This window comes from Rhamphochromis longiceps, linkage group LG12, assembly GCF_057381845.1.
Source record: "Rhamphochromis longiceps isolate RC_006_pf linkage group LG12, R_longiceps_female_GT1.1, whole genome shotgun sequence".
NCBI lineage: Eukaryota > Metazoa > Chordata > Actinopteri > Cichliformes > Cichlidae > Rhamphochromis > Rhamphochromis longiceps.
The window spans coordinates 39499554-39524875 of NC_140568.1; the positions used below are offsets into that span (position 1 = coordinate 39499554).

Here is a 25322-nt window from a genome sequence, read left to right on the forward strand (position 1 = left end):
AGGTGCAGTCATCTGTTCTGTCTTGATTGCAGTCTGTAATAAATAATATAAACGTAAAGCCAAGGTGTCTAACGGTTGCTAACTAATAATAGCTTTCTTTCGTAGCCATGAGTGATGCAGGATGGAGGTGGTTAGCCACGTAGCTATAACTTAAATACTTGGCATGTATTTAGTGCTGTGTTGTCGTGGCCATGATTGCTTTATTGTGGTACTGAGATCTAAGAGGCATCTACACAAGAAAACATCTTCTTGTAGCGCATCACCTTGTTGCTGACAGCTGATTGCTAGTGGACATTTCCGGTTTCTGGTTGCCTCGGTAACTATCTGATGTATTCAGCTTAATTTCTGAAATGCTGATCACGGTTCACTTTATTGTTGCGAGTGCCATCAATAGCTGATGTTTTGAGGGCAATGCATATAGTACATAGATCCTGTACGTTATTTAACAAGTAAATGAAAAGTCCAAATTTATTTCAGCTTCTCAAATTCTTTGTTTCACATAATGACTAAGAATTGTGTCACTTTGGGATTTTTCACCTTGATTTGATCGAATAATTATTTTGGCGACATCATCTCCAACTTTGAACTTTGTCAGGACAGTTGTGGAAAAAAGATTATGTTGGAGTTTTGTACTACAGCTGTGCAGTTGCGTGCTGTATAGATTTAATGAGCCCCATTTCCCTTTGCTTGTTACACTGTTAGTCATGCTAATTAATTCACAGTGGCACCTTGATGCCGACAAATAATTTATGCATGTGTTCACCTACTTTCATAATTGTCCTCATAAGGACAGCAGCATCTTGCACATGGAGACAATATGTTTGCTCGCTGTTGTTCCTTTCTTTGATCACCATGATCTCAATTGTTTCCACTCCTCCCCCCAAAAAATGGTGCCATCCAACCCAGTGTTGACCCCTGAACTTTGTCAGCCTGTCCTTTGTTCATGTCACTCTAGGTTTTAAAGACTGAAGAGCTGAAAGTGACACCAGAGAGACTTTTGAGTGTGCGTACACACACACAGTCACACACACGCCATTGATGGTTTCGGGATGCACTCGCCGAGAGTTAATAGAGTCACAAGCTCGGCGTCCTGCTCAGTGTTAAAGCTGTCAACCCTAGTGCCTTGTGCTACATATCAGGACATTTACATGATATTGGGTGTCCTCTGCCAGTGTCCCCTGCTCACACTGAAACCATGACACTTGTTTGCTTTGCCCGTTGCTATGAAGATGGTGTAGAGGTGATTTTTCAGGGGAGTTTAAGAGGTGGACTTGGAGTAGAGGGGGGCAAACGGACAGTTGATGACGGCTCTGAGGCTCGTATCACAAAGCTGGCTCGCTTGGGGCATGGCCTTGACATTACAGCTTTCTTAAGTCTAAGTGATCAAAGTCCAACATGTAATTATTATTGTTGGATCCTTTTTCTGTCAACATTATTTTGTTTATTGCCCTGCCTTTGTTGGCTGGTTTATACCACCAAAATAAAAGATGGCTAGCTTGGCTAATTGTTCTTTTGGTCCCAGTGGAGAAGACAAAAGGGAGGAAGTCTTCATTATTTCAGAGGAGAAGCAGAAGGATCCCTTTACAGCGATAATGTTACAGGAGGAGGAGTGTCAGCCCCACCTGTATGGCCCTCCCAGATGCTCCACTGTAACTGGATCCCGCTCCCTCTCTCCTCAAGGCTACCAGCCCTCTTTGAAGTTATTTCTAGTGCTGGGAAAGAGGGGCAGAGAGGGATTGAGAGGGGCAAAGAGTGACTGTAAAAGGGGAGGTGTGTGTGTAGCGTTTTACTGGATGCATTTGAGTTTGTAAGTCTATTTGTGCATGCTATACATAGAAGGCTGCAATTCAAAACTCTTTCTCCTTTCTTGTGCTCACCCCCCTCAGTGTGATCTGACATTGAACTTGTGTAGCGGGATCAGAAGACTCGCTGACGTATACTTTTGTTTAGCCACAGTCTGATGTACTGTGGAGCAAATTAAGTTCAAAGTAAACCATAGCTACCACACACACACTTTGATGGATGCATTGAGTGGGTAGGGGTCATTATTTTGCCCCAGAACACTTTGACACTTGGACTGTATGAGCAAGGGATCGAACCACTGACCTTCCAATTAGCAGACAACCCACTCTACTTCTTCAGCTCCAGTCGCCCCAATTAATCAGCTAATTGGATTCTCAAGATCAGGGTTAACTTGCTCTAATTTTTCATGCGTAGCCAGATTTGTCCCCATCTAAGACTCATGGTTAAAGTAACCTGTCTGCAGCTGAGGACGCTTAGTGTAAATCCTCCTGGTAAGGTCTCCGAGTGTCTGTTAAACACGCACGTTTCAACCCGCACTAGAAGCTTAACCTCATAAAGCCTGAACTGGAGCGACTTGCATGAGGAGGTAGACTGCTTGCTTCACTCGGGGGTTTTGGGTCATCTTTTGGATTAAGGCTCAGTGTCAGACTGATTGGCTTCCTCTGTGTGTCTAACGTGATGTCTGAGCTCCTCAGGGTTCATTCAATTTCTCTGAGTCAGTGGGGAATGCGTGATAATTAAATAGAGGTGATGTGAAGCAAAAAAGAAAATAAAGAGGCATCTCACGTAAACAGATGACAGCTTGACCTTTTGACATTTGAATCTCAGTCAGATGTTACTTCTATGTTTTCCTTGCAGGTACCTACTATAGGTCATACGAATGAAAACTGTGCCTCGCAAATGTCGTTGGTGTTCTCAGCTTGTTTGTTTTTTGTGTTTCTGTAAATGCTAACTTTTTAAGAGTGAATCGGCTTCCATGAGTATTTGCGTTTCCCATTTATTTGAGCCGCATTGGCTCACAGGAACTGCAGCTCATATACTTCCACTTTTAATACGTTTACTGGAAGTCTGACCTGCATTTACTGGGGCAGAGAGTTCATTTGCGGCCTTATGATTAAGAGCTGGTGTGCTTGTGTGTACACACACTTGCAGAAGACATCTGGGGGGGTAAAACACCAGCGTGTTTCTAATTGGTTGAAGTCTCCTTCCACGTCTGGCTTGCAGGGGCGTTTGGGGGTGAAGTTGACTGCATCCTGACCACACCACAGTTTGAAGTGGCTGGTGGTGGAGCTGGTGCTATGTTGACATTGTGGTGGTTTGTGTGATTTGGCCCGGCTTGTTAGCTGGATGTTACACAATTGAGCATCCATGTTATGTGCTGGTTTGCATGAAGACTTTTGAAGTTGTTACTGAAAAATTTAGACTTGCTAATTTGGTTTACTTGGTAAAATCTTCAGTGGTTATGACTGTTGTTTTCCTGGAAAGACCTGGAAGATTTGAATGGGTAGTTTTTAGAAAATCTGTGAGCTATCAATTAAAATGAGTTTAATTTAGTTGTAGAATCAGCCACCTTCATGCAGTAAGAGTGAGCTATAAATTCTACTATGAATACATGAGATTATTACTTTAATTGCTATATTCATGTTATTCCTTCATATTATGCAGTGTTGTCTTTGAAGGTAACAGTTTCTAATTGAAATACTCAATAAAAGGCTGTTAACCGTTATTGAGTAAAACCTTATGATATGATTCATGTTGTGTTTTTCACTGCTAGATACTGTGAATGTGTGCAGATGTACTGAGGCTCAAGGTTGTTTAACTGTGTGTGGAGCTTTGTGTGTGCTCTGCCTGTCTGGCTCTGGACATCCTGTTGCATTCCAGTCTGACTTAGCCATTTTCATGACTGTGTTTTGAGACTCTCAAAGACACCACAGTTCCCAGGGGAGAGTCTTTGAGCCGTGATTAGACATACCCACCTTGCCATCCCATCCCCACAACCATCAACACAAGAAACCGGTGTGTTATTCCAGGAAGTTGACAGTATTTTGGTAGTGATGGCTAGAGCAGGGCGATATGGCCAAAAATATTTATCACGATATACATTTGAAAATTTGCGATAACGATATAACCGACGATATAATTGATGCGAGACAAAATACAACTCCACAACATTACTAGCGCAAAAAGACAACCTTCCATTAATTTTCACTTAAACAAGAAGCTGGTTTTTATGTACATTAAAGCTTTATAAAAATGTAACAGTGCAAATGCAAATTCCTTGCTGAAAGTTTAACCAAAAGGCATTTCCAGTAGAAATGGGCTGACATATCCTGAGCATAACCATATATAATATCCACTGAAGTTAAAAAGAGGTGCTTTGCAACATTAAACTGTAGTGTGCAGTACGTATTTTTTGGACCATAAGGCACATTGAGCTAAACAAAGCAGTCAGATAAATCAAACTTTATTAAACTCATTCTTCTTGCTTCCTCCACTTCTGTACCATTGATTCATTGATGTTGAATTCTCTGGCAGCTGCTCTATTCCCATGTTGTTGCACTATATTAATGACTAACCTCGTATTGTGGATGGATTATCTCAGTTGTTCTCCTGACTGACGTTTGGTCCGTTTACAGCATCCTGCCATGCGATTGCATTTGTCTCTAACCATGAGGAACCTTAGTGTTCGTCCTCCAGCTTCACTGTTTATGTTATGCTAACATAGCTGTGTCGCTAGCGATCACGTAGCACATCATTATATACCAGCTAGCCCAACTTCAGTAACCCTACAAACGTCACTGCTGTTTAGTTTCCTGCCTTCATTTATGTTGGAAGTGATAGCAGAGCTGTACGTTTGATTTTTTTTTCAGAAATCTCTCAGTCAGAACATGCTATATCATGCTTAGGTAACTAGCGAAACTAGCGAGCTAACTTCCGCTAGCTTCCTGCTAACTTCTAACTCCGTTAAATGTAATAACTTTTGTTTTCATGGATGCCTGGAAGTTAAACTGAATTGTTACACCTGGTAAAGCAGCAATGCTGATCGTTTTATTAAAGATGAAAGAATTTAGACAGTTAACTCTCAGTGATGCTGCAGTGTTGTTTGACCTGAAGTGTACTGAGTTTAGGACCCAGATTACTCCCAGATTTAAGAGCATCTTAGTCCGACAAATACAACATTAACGACGGCCGCTTGCATGTTCTGCAAAAAAATGTGCTTTGTTGTGTATCTGACGGACAAACACCAAACCAGTTCCACATCACTGAAGTTGCACCATTTTTACAAACCAATTCTGGTTCATCTGTTTCACTCAACAATCGGCCATGTGCGTATGAAAACAAAGGCACTGCGCATGCGCGTTTTACTCATATTCTATCGCGATATTTCATTTTCCTATCGTTGCCTAACATTATACCGGTATTACCGTGAACGGTATAATATGGCCCAGCCCTAGTGATGGCGGTGAGGAGGATGAAGGACCTGGCTGAGTCAAAGGCTCGGGGGCTGTGCGTGAGATGCTTTTCCACTGGAGTGAATAAGTCACCCCTTGGTCACCCCGATATGTTTCACGCTACAAACAAACCCCTACGCCTGTTCTCAAACAGTGAGATACGTAAACACATGCACGGCACCGGGGAAGCAGGTGGGTGCGAGGACTGGCTTCCTGCCCAGGTTTTTCTTCCTCTGGATTTTGTGTGCTTGTGAAATTGGTGCCAGCTCCTCTTCCAAAACTTATAGGTGGAATCGGTAAACGAGAGATCTGCATGGTTAATCATTTAGCCAGCTTCAAGAACTTCAAATACAAACTGTCGTGCACTTCCACTTTGTTGTAACCGAGGCTTATTGTCTGCGGCCTGTAGCTCATTAAAGGAAGTGTTGGAATTCAGATTGAGTAAAATATTGGTGTCAAGAACAGACAGTACATGCAAGTCTATAAACATGTATAGATCGGTTTAGCTCAGGGATCATCCCCTCCTACTTGCTTTTGATGTTTTTTGGCTCCTGCCGTGCTGTAGTATGGATGGCTTGTTGTAATGCACCATTTTCAAGCAAGTGCATCACTTTAAATAAACATGCAATTCAGCAGCTTCTTTTGGAATTTTAGATTCTGGTACCCTGTGAGCATCAGCTCCCCTCCAGTTCACAAGGCTTTCCTTGCTGGTGGTGCTAAAAGCACGATTGGAGAGTAATCTTTTTGAAGTTTGTGCTTTGTCGCAAAAAATAAAAAGCCTTTTATTTTTCTGTGTCAAAAATAGATTGGAAAGAGTTATAAACAGGATTTTTTTTATTTTTTTTAAGTTGAGTTAAAGTGCTGATTATGACCTTTTTATGTTGAGCATTCCTATTTTTCATCTTGTTAGGATACCAGAGGGAATGGAATTTGTAAAAAGCACATTAATACACAGCACAGGGGAAAAAAATGTAACTACCACTTTCACAGAAGCACAATATAGTGTGGCGAGGGCAAGGTAGGGCGACTGTCTTGGACGTGTAAGAGGGAAAAGGGGTAATGGGGGGCTGTAACTGGGGCCACCAATAATTTAGAAGGAGAGAGGGAAAAGGGGTGTGGCAAAGGGGAGGGGAGGGAAGCGGGATGGGGAAGCAGCAGAAGTGGTTGTTGTACGATCAAAGGCTGAGCGAATTGTGTCACAGACAGAGTGGGAAGAATGGCATTGAGTGGTGTGACTTGCATTTTGATTTCCTTTGAGAGCTTGGGGGGTGCGAGTGGTGATGGTGGGAGTTTTAAGGAGCACGGCTCTGTTTTGATCCCATTACCAACAGTTATCAGGTCACTTGTTTGACCATTAAGGATCTCTGAGTGAAAGATGATTGTGTGATGTTCTTATGAGTCATAATGTGTGAAAGTGTTTGAAAATATTTAGATTAAAGTATGAAATGTATTCATCCAGTGTTGCTATAACAACCAGAGTGAACTGGTGCACTGCTACAACAAAGTTTGCGTCAATTTCCATTTTATACCAGTGCTGAATATTAACAATGTCTGCAGGTGGTTCTCCAGACGGAGGTGTAAGATTGGTCGGTGCCGGGCTGTGACTAGCTTGAGTGACAAGCCAAGTTCAAATCCCCGCCAGGACTTTATTGCGAGTGTGGCTTGTGTAACAAGATATTCATGTGAAAGGCTGCCTCCCCAAGGGGCAGGACAGATGGGGTAGAACAAGAGACGCCCCCTTGTGGTACTTAGGGAGTGCCTTATGCCTTTCCTCCAAACCTGGGGTACGAAGCAACGGAGCAAAGTGGAGCACTTCGGTGCTTCCAGCAGGCTGAGCTGGTTTGATTTTTGGGGCCTTGCAGGGAAAGCTAGCAGTTGGAACACAAGAGAGAACAGTCTCTGTCTTATTGTGTGTTCGTGGAACTGCGCGTGTGCGTGAACGCACGTTTGCATATGTGCTCGTTAATCTTTTGTCTGCTCGGCCAGTAGCTGTGACCCACTTCGCAAGATCACCTCTCATCTCTCATCCAAGTCCGAGCTCCTTTTCCTTTTGCTCCCCATCCCCACATCCATCAACGCATATACGTCAACATCTGAGAAAAGAAAAAAAAAAGTCTCTGTGGTGGAGATAATGGTGCAATGGCCAGCCTCTAAAATAACAACATGGTGCACAACAACAACACTGTCCCATTTGGAGTCCAAGTGCCCCCGCACAATGGCCTAGTGTTTAGGGACCAGGGGCGCAGGCGGGGCTCCCCACCACCATCCAAGCTGTTAGACAAGCCAGAGAGGGAGGTCATAATCACAGTGCAAGCAGGGCTACGCTTCCCGGTCCTCATGTAGATCCACCACAACACTATCTCTGAGTCTTTCCCATCTGCACGCTTGCACCTTATCTAACATAACATCTAAAATGTTACCTTAGTTGACTGCAGTGTGCGGTATGCACAGAGCAGATGAGATGGTATGATTTGTACAGTGATGACATGTGGAGGGGGGCAGGTCGGGAGATGCTGGTTGAATGGAAAACTTACCAAGTTACGCACTTTAATCTTTGTCTTTCCCTTCAATTTTGCCGTCCTCCAAAAGCTGAGAGGGAAAATATGCTTTAAAATTATCATACCAAATGTGTATGTAATGTATACCTGCTCCGCCTGCCTGCTCCTGTCAGCCTAAGGCGAACGGTCAACCCGAGCAAGCTTTGCTCTACAACGAGAGAAAGGGCAGCTTTGAAAATCTGTTTTATGTGAAATCAGAAAGACAAGGTGACTGCATCCTGTGGATGTGTAAAAAGGTGTTTTGAGTCAGGAAAGCCTCGCTTGGTGATGACTTTTTATGTGTTTGCGCGCTGTTGCAAGAATGATCCACTTGTTTCAAAGGGTTGTGATTGAATGTTGGAGCTTAAGCTTTCATGTTTGAGCACACGTACTTTTGTCTGTGTGTGGGAGGTCTGAGGAGGAGGAGGAGGATTCAAGGATGAGGATTTTTTTTTTTTTCCCTGTAAAGGTGTAATTCAGGCTATAAGAGAGAAAACGTGGAAAAGTAAGTGTATGTAGTATGAAAGGAGACTTATACTTACTTTCTGTCAGACATGTTAACAATGGTAGACGCTTATGTTAAAAATGGCCAAAGTTTCAAATGAGTTCAGCGGATGTACAAGTAATTATTAGAAGCCTAAATCAGGCTTCAGATTGCTCTAAAGTCCCAAAAAACTATATCATGATATGCTAATTTCATGGTGTAAACATGTCGCCCCATTAGGCAGTGGATTATGCTCACATGGGTCATGTAGAATGAGGTTAATAAAGTTGTGAAGTTGAAGTTTTGTAGTTTTGTAATTTGTCATATCGTAAAATTTATCGTTATCGTGAGAATACTCTGAAATTTCATGATATTCTGTTTGGGCCATATCAACCATCCCTAAAGTTAATCATCAAAAGTTACTTTAGTACAATCTAGGAATGCAAATAAAGAGCATAAATTGAGCATATTAGGTTTTTCTAAATGTAATTCTAACCTTGATACCTCAAAAAGCAAATGATTTCTGCTGTCTGCTTTCGTGCTATTAAAGCCGATTCCTCTTATTCAGATTTCCTCCCTAAAGGCAGAAAGAGAAGATGCTACCTTGTGGAGCTCTAGCATGATGCACGTTGTCCACATTCCTTTCCTGTGACTCGAACTTAGTCCACTTGATTTGCATTTGACCCCATTACTATTAGCTAAGTCCTCCCCCAAAACCCCTTCAGGTCAGGGGCTTGACCTCTCAGGGTTGTGGAACTGAAGTGACTGGGCACTTTCTGAATTTCTCTTCAATTGGCCTGCTGCACAACCAACCTGCTCCCTCTGCGATGAAGTGGGGTTCAAAGGTCAGGGTTCACCAGTGGAAGAAGGGTATCTTGGGTCATCAGCAGTAGCCCCCGGCCCAGAGTAGCCTAAGGCTCGGAGCCACAGATTGGGGTGCCGTGGTCACTGGGTTAATACGAAAGCGGCCTGCAGGTCATTTGGCCCAGTTCTAATGCTAATACGCGAGCTTGTCTTTGCTGTGTTGCCAAGGTGGGGAATTGATCCAGGATTTTGGTGACTCCACTTGGTTACAGTTTTTAATCCGATTATTTTTCTTTCTCTTTTTTCTTTTTCCTGATAATTACAGCCTGACAGTCATGGCTGTCCTCTAGCCATTCCTTTTTTGGTTTCTTGATGTTTTGTGCTGGAGAGCTTTTATATTTTTGTGGGTATGTGAAGAAAAAGAAGGACCCTTAATAACACATAAAATGTAATAAAAATATAATAACCTGTAATTACACGCTTAGAATGAATTTGGGTTTTTTTTTAGTTTTTTTTTTATCATCTTTTAATTTTCCTCATGACGTACACATCTTTTGGGAGTGCATTCTAGCATATCCACAAGATTGGTGATTGGATTAGCTTTTAGCCGTCTCCTGATGTCAAACTGTAGAACAGAATTTGTTGTTTTGTTTTGTTCTTATTCTTTGAAAATATTCCACTTTGCATTTTTCCAACCTTCTTCATCAATCAGTGATTTATGCCCTCCTTTATATGTAAACAATGTGAATGTGCTTGCTCTGCAAAGCAAAGAACTGGTGCATATTAGTGACCTTGTGTATGCGTTGACACCTGAAGTTACCTGATAGACAATGTTTGATGCTGCTCGAAGAAAATGTCAACATTCACTTTCCAATTTAAGAAGAGAAGATGCAATGTAACCAGTCACTGTGCATGTATGCACAAGCACAATAGAAATGGCAGCAGCATTAATCATTTCCAGCAGTAACAATGGTAGTAGACTTAATGCACCTTTCCCTAAGTAGAAATTCAGTAAAAATGTGCCTGATCAGCAGATCCATGAAAGCACATAAATCCTGATTTTGCTTATGTTGCTGCTGTTCTTTAAAAGGTCTTCTGTATGTTTAGATTCTGGATAAGTTAAGCACACAGAGAATAGCTCAGGTGCCTAATGCTTTTAAATTTCATCATAGGTTAAAAGAACATTATATTCCCTATAAATATGAGGAATGCATCCAAGAGATGTTTGTGCAGCTTTAAGCTTGTAATTTACCTCTTTGTGAGTCAAATTCAGAACGTGGGGATGCCAAGACCCTGAAACTTGATACATCATGTATGTCGGATGCACATTTTATTTTTTAATCTTGAAGGTTGCACATTCTGACTTTTCTAATGTGATACTAGCTCCGTAGCATAGAGACAAATATTTATTTCTCCATCTTATTGTCTTTCCAGATGCATCCTTTGGGACTATGTAATAATAATGATGAAGAGGACCTATACGAGTATGGCTGGGTTGGTGTGGTGAAGCTGGAGCAGCCGGAGTTGGACCCCAGTTGTCTCACGGTGCTTGGAAAGGTAAAGAACTGCTTTTTTATGTTTTCAAGTTTCCGTTTTGCCACCGTGTTAGTTTCTGAATTTGCCTTTTGTTTCCCGTTAATGTACATCCAATGACTATCCTTTCAGAAAGTTAATATATTACAGCACCTTGCTCTTTACTGTGCTACTGCAGGTTTGTTGAACCATGCGATAAAATGAAAATCAGCATTTAACAATGCAGGTGAGTCACTTTGACACCGTAATTCACTGTAAATTAGAAGCTAGCAATACTCTTTGATATTCAGAGCCCAAAAAAACACCTTGGATTTTGCCATCTTGGGGCACAAATATCTAATAATTTGATTACTATTTGCCTAAAATTACAATAGATTGTCACCTGTCAACATGCGAGTAAAGAAAAGTTATTTCCTTGCATTTGATGAAAATCCCTTTAAGGGTTTAGCTTTGATATAGTGCAGTCACTGAGACAATTCATGGAAGGATGGTTTAGTTTTATTTTGCTTCTTACTTCCCATTGTGGTCAGAACAAGAGTGTAGTGATCCCTCCCCAATCCCTATCCTCCCGCCCTCCCTTCCTCCAGTGCCCAGGCACCTCCAGTGGTATTTTATCGTGCTTTAATTAAGTGTTCCTCTTAATGGAATGTACCAACATTCCCCAGAGGATGAAATAAGGGAGTGTTGTCCATAGTCTCATTTATCCTGTACATTCCTGGTGACAGAAAGAGAGCAGCCATTCATAATATCAGAAGCCCACGTGCCATATAAACATCCTAATGGTGCACTTTGTTTGATGATGGTTTCTAGCTGACATACACTGAGACCTGAAAACTAATGTTATGCTCAGAACTCATTAACTGGATTTCATCAGCTAAGTAGTCCTTATCGTGGCGACGTGCCCACGCTTGAGTTTCAGCAGCACAAGTGGAAGAAATGGCACGTGAATAATACATTTAAACAGATGGTAAAACAGATATGTTTTCAGTCTATCAGATTTTTAATGGTAGGTAGTAGGCTGTAGTACTAGAAGTACAAGCAAAAACCTGACAAGGTCACAAACATCAGTCATTTCCCCTCCTGGTTTTTGATTCTGACAGTTTTCTATAAACGTAAAGCTGAATGTGTGTTTGCCTTTTCTGTAAGCATACGAATCATGTCCGTAACATTAGATCAGCAATTTAATACAAGCAGGTGCATTTTCAGAAGGAAGAGAGCGAATCGGAACGAGGTTGATAGTTTTTGTTCAGTCGTTCCCATCAGCTTGTTCCTTCATACCATGTTTAAAAGAAAAAATAAAAACACAGGAGAGACGGGATGAATGGAGGATACAGTATGCACCAGTGTCAGATTCAGATGCACAATGTTGTGGTTACGCGGTATGTGTCTTAGCCAACTGAGCCACGGGGACACCCCAAGTTAGAGAAACCCACACCTTCCGCTTAGTGGACCAGGTCAGAGCAGAGTCCTAATGAGCTGGCCATTTTTATATATTCTAGATCTGATCTTTTGCTAAGGGACACTGTAGCGGTGATGGCAAGAACTTTGGCCTGTGACCTTTTGGCCTCTAGCCAGCCTCCCCAACTTCTAGGTCACTCTTGTTTCCTCTGTGTGTACTCAGCCAGGACTATAATTAGAGGAGGGAAAGCCCATTGTTGCATCTTGACAAACCCTCGCCTGGGGCCTGAACACAGCTGGGTGCTTTGCGTTGGCACAAACGCTTTTGCCAGGCCAGACAGTCCAGTGTTTACCCCCTACCAGTCTGCTCCCTCTGCCCGACCAGCCAGCCAGACCACCAGGCCGCTATGCGCCCAGCCCCATTCCGGATACGATGCCCACTCCTGCACCCTCACCCCGCCTGGCCTGGCCTCGTGCTCGGCGGCCCCCACCCTTCTCCCGCCCTACCAGACTGTCCCCTGACTGAACCCAAGTGTGCTTTACTGCCACTTTGCCACCAACAGTGTCAGGGTCTTGTCTGGTCAATTTAGATTCCATTCAATTACAAAAACCTAGCGTCTAAATATAAACTGTCTGGGAACACTGGGCCCCCAGCTGTGCTTCGGAGCTGATCAACACTCACTGATGGGCATTTAGCTGGAGCTACACAGGACATTGCTCCTCTGTGCTTTTGTGATTTGTACTCGGTTATTCAGCTAAGTGGCACAGGGATGTCGGGTTGAGCTCATTATTATAGAGAACTGCTCTGACAAATAAAATAATCGCAGTAGAGGAAGACACAGGAAAAGGGGTCGGTCATTCCAGCCTCTGAAGTCCATGTGCAAACTTCACTAAAGTGCTGGTGTGTCATATATATGTACACAGTTTTTTCCTGCACTTCCTGTCTGGTTCCTGTGAGAGCTCCAGGACTATAAAACCTCTGACCTCAGTGTGCCACAGAACTAGAGCCCCTCCCCATAACAGCAGGAGAACTGAGAGCAAATGGGCTCTCACTGTAGTGTTTGATGTGTTCTTTATCAGATTTGGCTAAAAAGTGCATTTGTCTTGTTTATAATGTCCTATGTCCGAAGGCCTGCCCTGTTGCTTTCACAGCGCCGTCTCTGTAACTCCAGCTTATCAACCCTTAACTTTCTCTGGGGTGTTTGTAAATGTTGTAAATCATGCTTACAGCTCTGCACACATGTATCCTCTTTCATGTTGAACTATTTATTGCAGCCAGTTACATATTCTTGGTTGTCATTTCCTCCTCGCTGCTCGACTTTCTCAGAATTGACCTCCCTCCCGTCTTCGCTACGCTGTCTGTTCACACGCATTCACTGCAATTTTTGGCAGCTCCTCTGGAACATGAAATCATGCCACTGGCCTTCATTGGGGGCGCAGACCCGTCGGTGTCTTTGTTGCAGTGCCAGCAAGAGATCTCTTCTTCCAGTGCTGCAGTGCGAGTCCAGTGGGCACTGGACTCTCACTCGGGGCGTTAGCATGCCGGCTTTCCTCGTTTCATCCCGCCCGAGTGTTCATGACATAAGTCCCCATCCCTGGAAGCCAGGAGAGGGAAGGCAGAAGAGTGTATGGGCAGAAAATTAAGGTAAAGAGTTCGGAGACTTGGTGTCTCAAAGAGATGACCTGGGTAAATGTGTCTGTTTGGTAAGTGGGTGGTTGGGGTTTGCATTTAGCATGGTATATATATTTTCTTTTTATATATGCACATAAGTAGCAAAATGGAACCTGTCCTCCCACACGGCCCTGCTGCTTGTGAAAAGCAAGACTTTTGGCTGGCATAGCATGTAAATCTCCCTGGTATGTGCTTGTTGTGTGTGGCCTGGTGCTGGCCTTAACCAGCTTGTCTCTGAACCATGATCAGTTCCACCTTAAACGCCAGCCAAAAACAACAGTTCATCGCAGCGGAGCGCGACTGGCCATGAGATCGGCCGCTACAAAGCACTTAAAAATAACTAGAGCAACAAGAAAAGTTTCGAGACCTTTACTGACATATCCTCCCCGAAATAAAGCCAGCTACTTTAAAGTTTTTGCCAGAGGCATACCACCATAAAAAGTGTATCCTGTGTGGGCAGCTCTGTCTTTGACACACACACAAGCTTCATCTTAAAACAGCAGTTTCTCTGGAACAATGTGAGCGGGCAGAGGAGTGTGTCCTTTTCTACTGTGGTCCTGAAGTTGGCACTGTGGGACAGCAGGCCAGAGCAAACAGCTGCTGAGTCTTAGTGCTAAGTGGCTCTTGGACTCTAACTGTGTCTGGCATCTCAGCCAGAGCTGCAGAGAGGGTGGTGTGTGTGTGTGTGTGTGTGTGTGTGTGTGTGTGTGTGTGTGTGTGTGTGTGTGTGTGTGTGTGTGTGTCGGCAAGGAATGATCGGGAAAGTGCACGAGGGCTACAAGAATGATGTGCATCTGAGGAAAAGGGGATAGATGGGCATTAAAAAGAAAGACATGGCTACAGACAGATGAGTGCGATATTGCTGGCGACTGGCTCATAGCCTGTGGCCACATTAGCCATCCTAGACGCTATAGTTTTACACACTTTACTGTTAGAGGTCATCCCGAGGCCACGGCAATGCCAGTAGGGTGTCATGCCGCAGGCCGTGTGGTAAAGAAGCTTACATGCTGGATTGAACTGGCTCTATGTGGCCTTGTTTTCAGACTTTTTCATACGAATACTGTTTGATCAGTGGGTGTATTTGTGAATGTGTGCACGCTGTGGCTCATCCGCTGTTTATCAGTATGGACATGGAGACCTAATGGGCTGGCAGATCAGCTTGTGTTTTGATGAAGATGGCTGAATGACTCACATTCTCTAACGATTCTCTTCTCACGCCATTTTTTTTTTATTTTTTTTGCCTTCTTCATTTCACTCCTTCTGTTATAGAAAAGACCTTCGTGAACAGAAAGAAGGAAAATTGCTGCAGTTCTACGCTCCGCGTTCTCCCGAGTGTTTTGTTAAATTGCAATTGATCTGCAAATTGCACAGGGACCGTTCGATAATGACGAAGCTTGTCTTTTTGTTCAAAGTTTTTAAAAGAACTCTTTTCTCAGAAGATCCATAAAGATGCATGATATCGATGAGACAATTTTCCCCTGCGATTGTGCTAAAACTTACGGGGGCTTATTCCCGTTCAGTTGAATACCGCAAACCGAAAGCCAGTCTTTTTGTTTAAATCAAAGCTGTTAACTCTGGCGACCCCAGTATGAAAAAGAATTGAAGGCTAAACTTCTTCAACTTGTTGAGTTTTCACCTAACTTTAGGGATTTGCTTTTTTTTGTCACTGAAACACGTTTTTGTCGAATTCGACGGCTTGCAATTTGAAACAGTTTCCACACATTTGAATGCAGATGCAATTCTATCTGAGACTTCAAATGATTGAAATAATAGCCAGGTGATCACTCAGGACTTAGTGTTCTGTGCAGCCTTATTAGCTCTTAGAAACAAATCATGAAGTCGTGAAAGAAAGGTTCTAGATCTGAAAGGAAATACTTGATGAACTTCGTGTTACCCTGATGGGGTGAAATGCACACACTAACTCTTTAGCTTTCTCTCCACCTGGCCCTCGCCCTAAGCACTCTGCACAAACACTTTCAAACGCGGCAGCGCGGAGGGAGGGATAGAAAGAGAAACTGAAAAAGAGAGGAGGAGCAGCAGGGAGAGAAGAAAGGGGGAGGAAAAAAGAAATCTTGTGAAGCATGGAGCACTCAGGGGCCTGCCTCTTGGGTGCTTCTTTCATGTTTGTGTGCGCCTCAACTTGCTGATATTATCTTGGCCGCTCTTCCGGGTGGGGTGTCAGGAGAGGTTTCCACTGTGACCAGGCAGGAGCCTCTCTCTCTTTCTCCCTCTTATCTGTGTAGCCCCTTTTCAGACTCTTTTCTATTAACCTGACGTCCTCTGAACATGGTGGATTTATATCTGAATGAGCGCCTGAGTCACTTTTTTCTGGAAAAGTCATGACCGCAGTCTTACGCAGCCTGAGCAAACTTTTTTTTAGCATATGTATATGAACATTTAGAATCTATCAACATGGGATTTTTGGTACTGAAAGCTTTTTGATTTGCAGTTGTAGTTTACCTGCAGTCAGATATTTGGTTGTGTGCTGGTTACACTTGCAGAAATACAATCATCAAGCGATCTGATATTCCTTAAAGATAACCTAGCTTTTAATTAGCTTTTAAAAGTGATCTGCATTAGTAAACATTGACCTTTAGATGAAACAGGAAGTCCTTGGTCTCGTATCTGTCCCACAATAAGAACCGTTGCCAATTCAGGGTAAGGCTTCATACCTGGAAGTGCAAGAAGAACGATCCCCTTCGCAGCCTGTGTACAAGTTGCAGAGGCAGCACAGACAGCAAGAACCTGCTCTTGGTAATAACGGTGCAAAGAATGAAGTTTTGAAAGCATTCAAAACTGCGGTGACTCACTTGTGTTGGAAAGTTGATTAAAGCTGTAAAATAAAAATGACAAGTTAGAAATGCGATCGACAGCAAACAGGCATTTTAGTGGACCGATGAAACAAGCTGAGCTTTAAGTCTCCTCTCTAAAAAGGGCCTATGTCATGTGACATTCTGTAGACTGTATACTTTCCAAGCCTTTTTTTCCCCTGTTTGCATTCAAACCACTAATAATGGTGCAGTTTCCAGTGGCCTGTAAATAGTAATGCAGCATCACCTTTTTATTGCAGTCTTTGATTTTCTTGCAGTCTTGTTCCAACCTCCTTATTTTCTACCTACAGTTCCTCACTGTGTGTGAATGCCTAGTAGCAAGGTGAAGTGAACGTGGAGAGTTTTTTTTCCTAATGTATTTCACTCCGATGATTGAATTTTACATATAGACTCAGTGTAGCCTTGACTTCACTATCAGTTCTGTTCTGTATGTTTTGCTCCTTTTTCTGAGGCTAACATTAGTCTTGGACAGCAGCTCTTAATCTTTTACCAGTGTTGCACCACTCAAAGTTCCTCCTATATTGAGGAAGTACTTCCAATTTAGCTTATAACTCATAATAAAAGACCCTATAAATAAAGCTCCTAAAATCACCCTGGCTCCCATTTTATGCAGGCCACAGGAAAAAAGAGGGTACTGTCTTCAACCTTTACTGGAGCTATAAAAAACAAAGCTTCTGCAGGCTTCTTCTCTCTTAGGGTGTGTTGGAACACTCACCCATCTTCCTACTTCAGTTTACCCCCATCACCCCCTCCCAAGTAAGTCTCTCCCCTAAATCACTGCTTTGCCGTGTTTCACGGCACTTGGAGGGACCCAGGGGTCCCACTGCGCTCGTTTCCATGGTCACTGGGAAGCTCCTTGTGTCATGTGGCTCAAAGTGAGCCGTCCCTGGACCGAATTACCCAGCTTTCAATGGGAGGCCAAATGACCATTATTAGACTTCACAGCTAAGGCCTCTATTTAAAGAGAGGAGAAAGGAGCCCTGGGGACTTAAGATGAGAGAGAGATGGAGGGAGAGAAAAAGAAAAGATGAGGCAGGGGGGCAGAGAAATAAGGGGGGAGGAAGAGAAGAGGGGAGAAGAAAGTGCATTTAGCTCTACTATGGATGTTTCTTTTTATTTTCTCCACCTTTACACTGATTTTTGATCTTTATCACAATTGTTACTTAAAAGTCTGACAACAGCCTGAGCTTAAGCTGTCTTGTCTGTCAGACAGTGAGCAAAAAGACAAAAGAAAAGATGAGCCATGGAAAAAGTAAATCTTAGAAAAGATAGGACCAGACATCCACCCACATCAAGCAAAGCCTTGTCTTTTCTCCCTTCATCTCTAAGCCCGTTGCTTTGTATGGGAATGTGCTTGTGTGCGTGAGAATCCTCGTGTCCCGCGCCTCACTGTGTATGTCAGGGCCGTGTTGTCTGTACGGCTCGAGCCCACGGCCTGGCACAAAAGCTGGAAACTGAAGCCCCGAGGTCCCACACAGCTAATCTGATGCCTCTCCCTGCTATACATGACTCCAAAACTGAAGGGTTAGCGGGGGTGAAAATGGCATCCTGTTCTTGTGGTTCAAACTTTCTTTCATGCTTTGCCAGGGAGGCATGGTTAGGTCCAGCACAAGAAGATGGAGAAGAAGTGATGTGTGCCTAAGCGAGAGTGTGTGTGTGTGTGTGTGTGTGTGTGTGTGTGTGTGTGTGTGTGTGTGTGTGTGTGTGTGTGTGTGTGTGTGTGTGTGTGTGTGTGTGTGTGTGTGTGGGTTGATGTATGAGTGTCATCGGAGCTGGTCGTGCCCTCAGACAGTGAGGTAATGGAACAAGAGAAAGAGAAACATGTAGATAGGGAGGGGATATTGAATGGGAATGCACCTAGTAGATTCTGGGTAGCACATTAGTATTGTTTACTGGAGACCAGTATAACAATAAAGATCTAACATCTGGATAAGTGATTACATGCTGCAAGAAGAACTTGAAGAAGAAAGTCAGTGAAAAATTTATCGGATAAATATAAGGAATACAAATTTATCTGTAAATTTTTTTTTTTACAAAATAGAGGTACATGAAAGACAAGGTGTGTGTGATCCAGAAATGGATTTGTTGACCAAAAGATATTATAACCAAGAGATGACTTGCTGAGAAATGACAGTGTGAGGTGTTTTATTGCAGTAATAGCTGAATAAACGCACCTTTATATGGAGGCATTAAGGTCATGCAATATAAAGGTTGGTCAAATCCTATTTGCAGCAGGTCCTGTGTTCTAGTTTCAAGTCCAGTGTCTTCATATAAATATTTTTTAGAAGCCCACAACAAGTAAAATCTAGTCATGAGAGGAAGAAAAGACTGGAAGAAGAAATAAAAAGGCTTTTTTATGTTTTCCAGTGCCATCAAACATCTCACGAGTCCTTAGATTTTTGTCTTGAGGTTTGTAAGCTGTCCCAGATTACTTAAAAGGAAATTTTTACATATCAAAAAGGATCTTGGCGTGAAACTGCATATGTGAAAATAGTTGTATCAAGACTTTTCCTTATTATAATTATCTCTTCTCTACTCCATTTGGAGGATACATGCAGTTGATGCCTTTTCAGTGTCGCAGCTAAGCAGACAAGTCCGTGTGCTCACAACAAATTGGTCACATTGTATCCCAATTTAAAGAAGAATTGTATTCTTCTTTATTCTACATAATCAACCACAGTCATCCTCCTCTGCTGACCCACTGTTAGGCTTTATAGTGGGGGAAGAAAGGAACAGTAAAAAAAAAAAAGAAGGATGCAAAATAAGGGGAATAGGGCCAAGTCCTGACCCGCTCTGCTGTTTGCCCAGGCAAAGAAGTGAGCAGGCAATGGCAACACCCCCAACCAGCAGGAGGATAGCGTATTACAAGAAAGAGAAGCAACAGCGGCGGTGTCTCTTTCAAGCGTGCAGGGGCATGGTCTCCTAAAGCAGCGTCGAGTCAGAGATTAGAGAAAAACCGTATAACTGGAGACGAATTACAGGAAGGGGAGAAGTAGCAGTTTAGGGAAACGCCTCCACTTGACTGAAATAGTTGCATTTTAAACGTTGTGCAAGTTCACAATATAGCAGCGTGGACACTGGGGACAACAAATATTGTGCTGTTGCTGTTTTGTTTTGTAGAAGAAAAAAAAAGAAAAGAAATTTCGGCACAACTCCTCTGCCTTACTGACTTTAAAGCGGTCTACTGAAAAACAGCCATACTTCTTTACTTCATGTACCCTGTTAAACGCTTGACCAGTAAGTTGATGATTTCAATCACTAGTTTTAAATCTTTTTCAGTCCATCACGATATTCATTTTGTAAATTAAGGTTGCGTTTTGCATAAAATAGACAACAAAGGATGACAAGCTTCAGGGCATTTATGGTGGCTGCCTTGCGACTGACGAGATGCCACCATGTGAGCGTCAGTCTCGTTCTCATCTGAGGTTTGTAAAAAACACTGGTGTAACTGTAGCTACATCCATGTTTTATAGACACCTGCGTCGGCTGCGTATGGCAGGTACACCTGTATGTGTTGTGGTTAGCAGCTAGCCCGGGAGGCAGAACGAGATGTTTTTCTCTTTGTTTGCAGCTAAAAAGGCTGTTGACTGAGCGAGAGCTTTGGCCGTCTTTTTCAGCTGCGTCTCACGTGCAGTTGATGTTACAGCTGTTGCAATCAATAAAGCTGTCTGCACACGCTGTCTAACAGTTTATTCATTCATATTGTACTCTGATTGGCCACAACATTAAAACCACTGACAGGTGTAGTGAATAACCTTGAATTTACATTGATGTTAGTTGACATGTACCACCCATGGGAACAATGCTGCAGACCAAGCACACCCCGCCCAGAGTAATGGCACACCTCAATGGCAGCGGCATCCCCCAGCAAGACAATAGAAAAAGTGATTTATAAACAGAATCAGTTTTTTAAAAAAGGATAAAAAGTCTTTTTCAAAGTGATCAGCTAAACCCGCCTGACCTTCTGTTTTAATATTTAACTTTGTTAGTTTGAGGTCAGTATCCTTGGCAGTCAGAGAGAAACACTAGTATTGATCTGTTATGTGCCAAGAGCCTTGCAGGAAGGAAAGCACAATGTAGTGTGTCATCCCAGGCCTGCTGTCTTCTTTAGTTTCATCTGACAGCTCTCTTCAGTTCTTCTGCCTTTGAGTGTTCATTTAAAAAAATCCTTTAAACCCTTTCTAGAAGCTATAATCTAACTTGTATCATAAAATCACTCTTCCATTCATTAAAGTTCTGTGAGGCTGATTAAAATGACGGAAGGCCAAATTAACAATCAGTAATACTAGTAAAATCCCACCAATGAATAACAAGTGGGATTATAGTCCGTCTTTTCTAGTCATGACTTCTCCCACTTTGGCCCCAACGGCTTCTTTTAGACACTAGGTGGAGAAGAAGCTTTTGAGAAGTAGTGTTCTTGTTCCTAGCTGGATGCTTGTTTATTTTCCTGTGAATCACAAAGGGCAAGAAACCAAAACCGGTAAGAAAACAACATGGGAGGGACGGAGAGGAAAAGTGGAGGAAATTTAATTAGCGGTTGTCCATTCCTCCGGTCTCAATGTTTGGTCTCAGCAGGGCAGAGCAGTGGGCAGCGGGAGGAGAGAAGACTAAAAAGCATCTTGATTAGCGGCAGTCTCAGTCAGTGCATTTACGTGTGTGTGTGTGTGTGTGTGTGTGTGTGTGTGTGTGTGTCTGACACCACAGGACATCAAACCACAGGGAGAGATGGGAAACGCTGTCTGTGGTGCAAAACGGGCAAAGACGAGCTCGTGTATTTTTATATACAGAGAGAGATAAAAATGCGACGTATTCTGCGAAAAGTTCGAGTTCAGTGATTGCACTTCATCCATCATTTGTTGTTTATTGTGCCTTCGGGACGCACATAAGAAAACCGAACCATTGCTCAAATTTCCCGCCAAAATAAATGTAATTAAAAAGAAAAGCAAGCATAAAACGAGGGCCATATTCAACTCGATGCTTCATGAAAGTCTCTCATTTTGTAAAAACCACAGTGTATCCTAAGTAATCTTTGTTTTTTCCCACATGATGACAAGATAATGAGATTTCATTGTCTTTTTTACATAATTCTGATCGAGGTTTTTTGTGAAAACATGTTTTTTTTTTGTTTTGTTTTGTTTTGGTTAATTCAATCTGCTATCCGTGTTCAAAACAATTGCGCTAAAAACGGCAATGTTATAACATTCAAGCGCACATTCTCATCTGGTGTTTACGGTGTTTCCTGGAAATTATAGCCACGGGAGAGGGCTTAAAGAGAATATGACGCCACTGATAGGTGAACATACTGTTGACTGTTGCACTGAATAAAATTCATTTAAAAATGGTAACATTTGAAGCCAATGTTTAAACGTTACGGCCTTCTCGGCCGAGATTCCAAGAAATCTGTGGGGATCCAAAAATGTGTTGTTAACAGACACATGCCACAGATTGGCTTGTCGGTGGTGTCACTCGATGAAACATGAGTCCTTCACGAAAATCAAAACCGCCATTTTTTGAAACCAGGCGACGAGGGGAAAGGCTACACTAAAAACAACAATGTCGTCCGAGTTTGACAAGCAGGAGTTATACCATCGCCTCGATGTCCTCCATTGTTGTGGTGTTCATGCCACGTACAAATGACGCCACGGTACTTTATAGCATTGCTATACAGACCCCATTAGGTGGTCCTCGATTGTAATGGAAAACAAGCAAAACTGAGTGGAGCCGTGCAGGTACTAGTGGAAAAGGGCTAATAGTGTCTCAAATTCACTGGAGAAAAAGACACCAAAACTAAAAAACATGGGTTAGTTGTAATCTTCTTTGTTATTTTTTTTCTTCTAGGAAGTGAAGTTTATAATTCCTTCCTATAAAGTGACATGCAGCTTAAAGATTTTCACAGCAAACATGATACTTAGTATATGGGTTTTGATTACATGCTGCTTTTTACAGACTGCAGAGTAGTAGGTAAAGGTGCATTCCATTTGAAGTGGGAAGTTTGAAATTTCAACTTCCAGGTTGGAATTTTCAGCTGGAATGCCCCCTCATGTTGGATTTCCCACTTGGAAAGTCCACCAACTCTGACTTTGCAATCCATGATGGCAGCAGCAGCGCTCATATTTATATTACTGATGGACAAAAATGCAAACTTCTTACATGCTTCTCTCTTTTAAATGTTTCTGAATAAAATCATGTCTACATGTGGGGAAAATGTGAGTTCAGCCAGGCAGAATCGAATCAACAAATAAAGAAGAGAAAATTGATCCGGCGTTTAATGCCTCTCTCTCTCTCTCTCTCTCTCTCTCTCTCTCTCTCTCTCTCTCTCTCTCTCTCTCTCTCTGTCTCAACTCTTTAATGGGGTCGGCTCCTTGCCAAGTTCCACTGGCAGGCCTCCTCAGAGGTGCCCCCTCACACACCCATGCACACACACACATATTTTGATAGCACAGTTCACTTGTATAATGCTGGTTATGCAATAATGGGTGAATGGCCACCCAATATTGTGCGCTGAGGCAGATACAGAAATGGAGAGGGGACACTGGTGTCCCACACATCAGCCATGGAGGGACAAATCCCAAAGGGCCACTACAAAGGCGGGCTAATGGACCGCCCCCAAAAAATCTGTTTTTTTTTCTTTAGTCCAGCAATATCAAGAGAGATAATGAATACGGCTGATTTTGTCAGAAATGACAGATGATGTGTAGTCTTTGTCCACCATAAACCTCAGAGTAGTGACTCTAGGTGAAAGCTCTTTGCCTCCTAAGGAAACCTGGAAATGTCTGCTTTTTCTGCCTCACTTTTTACAATTTTTCAGCTCTGGGGCTTCAGTGCAAAGAAAGTCCTTTGGCTGGACTTAGGGGAACTGATTACAGTGTCACAGTGACAAAGATAGTCATTTCATGCTGTGTGTGTGTGTGTGTGCATGCGTCCTGGTCAATTATATGTACAGCACAGAGATGGGGTCAAGGGTCAGTGTACCTGAAGTTTGTCTGATAGTGAGTTCATTATATCTGCTCCAGATTTCTACATCTCTCTCAATCTGTCATCCTGGACAAATCTCACAACTATTCATAAATACTGAGTCATAAAAACAAAATGTGTTAAATTTGGTCTAATTCAAGCAACCTTACCATGAAATGATTCAAATCAGGATCAATATAATTAAATTAAACACACAAATTACATACTTGCACACATCCTGCTTCACAGCAGGTTTAAGGGTTGGACCACACATTTTATTTGAATGTTTCTTACTCAGCAGGTTGTAAGTCTTATTGTTTGAGGAACAAAACTGTTTCTTTCATGTTTATTACAAAATGATAGAAAATCTCTGATAGCCAAGCCTGTGAGCTATCTTAAACCAACAAATGGCTAATAGTCATTAATCTGGCAAAGACAAGCAAATATATGCCACCCAGATATTTTTCTAGAAATTGGCGAAGCAGGGAGAAAAAAGCAGTAAAGACCTAACTTGTAAACATCAGATAAAAGTGTGATTCCTATGAACAGTGAACCCTTACCCCAGCAGCTCAAATGAAACCATGATTTATGGCAGACCTGCGCTCCATTGATCGGACGCCATGTGAACATGTTTTCATTTGGGAATGAGCTTCCCGGGGAGTCTCACCAGGTCAGACCTAATAACATTTACTTATCACTTTCAATGCCGCAGCCGCATTAACAGGTAGGCATGTACACGATGCCTCTCGTGCTTCTTTCTGAGTTGACATGATTATCGTGATGGATCACCCAATCTAGAAGTGGGTGTGGGAAATGTGCTATAACCCTGTAGCACCATGTGGCACACTCGCACAGACCCTGATGAAGTAACATTGACATTATGCCAGCAGATTATTAAAGTTGCCTGTCGTCTTAAACAAATTTTAGGGCTTAAACCATTCTTTTATTCAGCGTCCTTACTCCTCAGCACATGGTGACCAGGTCAGCATCCACTTCCTTACTTCACCTCTTATCTGCATGTTGGATATTAATGGCAGTCACTGAGCTCACTGAGTGCTTTAAGTGATTCTTCCCCCTGTGTGTTTACTTTGGGTGAACTGTCAGTTTATATGAAAGTGGTTGAATGGAGAGGAGCTCAGAGGCCTGCCGGCCCCCATCCCCCATCGGTGTGACACACAAGTGGATTTTTATGTGCTCCGTAAATATTTGAAATGGTGCCTTAGACTGCCCTTAGGACTGTTGTAACACGCTGCAGCTGCGAGAAAGCATTAATATTTAAAAAAAAAAAAAAAAAAAGGGAGCGAATGGGCGAGTTCAAAAGTTTGTGAGAATGGAATCAGAAACTGAACGGTGACTCAACTAGGGCTGCACGATTAATCGTTAGAAAATCGCGATCTCAATTCATACTTATGTGCGATCTCATTTCCAAATGACAACGATTTTTTTTAAAAAGAGAGAAAAAAGACGACGACGATTGTACCGCATTTTGATCCGGGACGTAATCTGCATGAAAACAAGCGCTCACTCTTCCTGCTCAACAAATGACAAGGGCGGAGCCTTATACCACGTGGTACAGAAGCTGGCTGCTAAAATTAGCAGGGGAAAAACAACGGAGAACACGTCAGGGACGACGAGAAAGTGACAGGAGAAAATCCGTCCCGGTGTTGTGCCAAAAAGTGATTGTCTGCCAAAAACTGATTTCCAATGTTTCTGTGTATTTTTTATGTGTAATATCTTTACGTATGTTCGTAAATAGACTTCGGTGAACAGGGTTTACAAAGGGGTTATATAGAGAATTAAAACAATATCTGTTTTTCAAGTATCTTTACAACTCTCTGCTATTGTACTTACATT

The 25322-nt window shown here is 42.6% G+C and overlaps 1 protein-coding gene across 2 annotated transcripts in view; it reads left to right on the forward strand.

The window, feature by feature from the left end:
• The window catches only part of znrf3 (zinc and ring finger 3), a 67729-nt gene that overhangs the window by 25860 nt on the left and 16547 nt on the right, over positions 1 to 25322 (forward strand). For both annotated transcript variants that reach the window (XM_085426288.1, XM_085426290.1), the window contains exon 2: positions 10515 to 10637. In XM_085426288.1, the coding sequence (XP_085282414.1) occupies positions 10515 to 10637 (123 nt within the window). The remainder of the gene's footprint in view (positions 1 to 10514; positions 10638 to 25322) is intronic.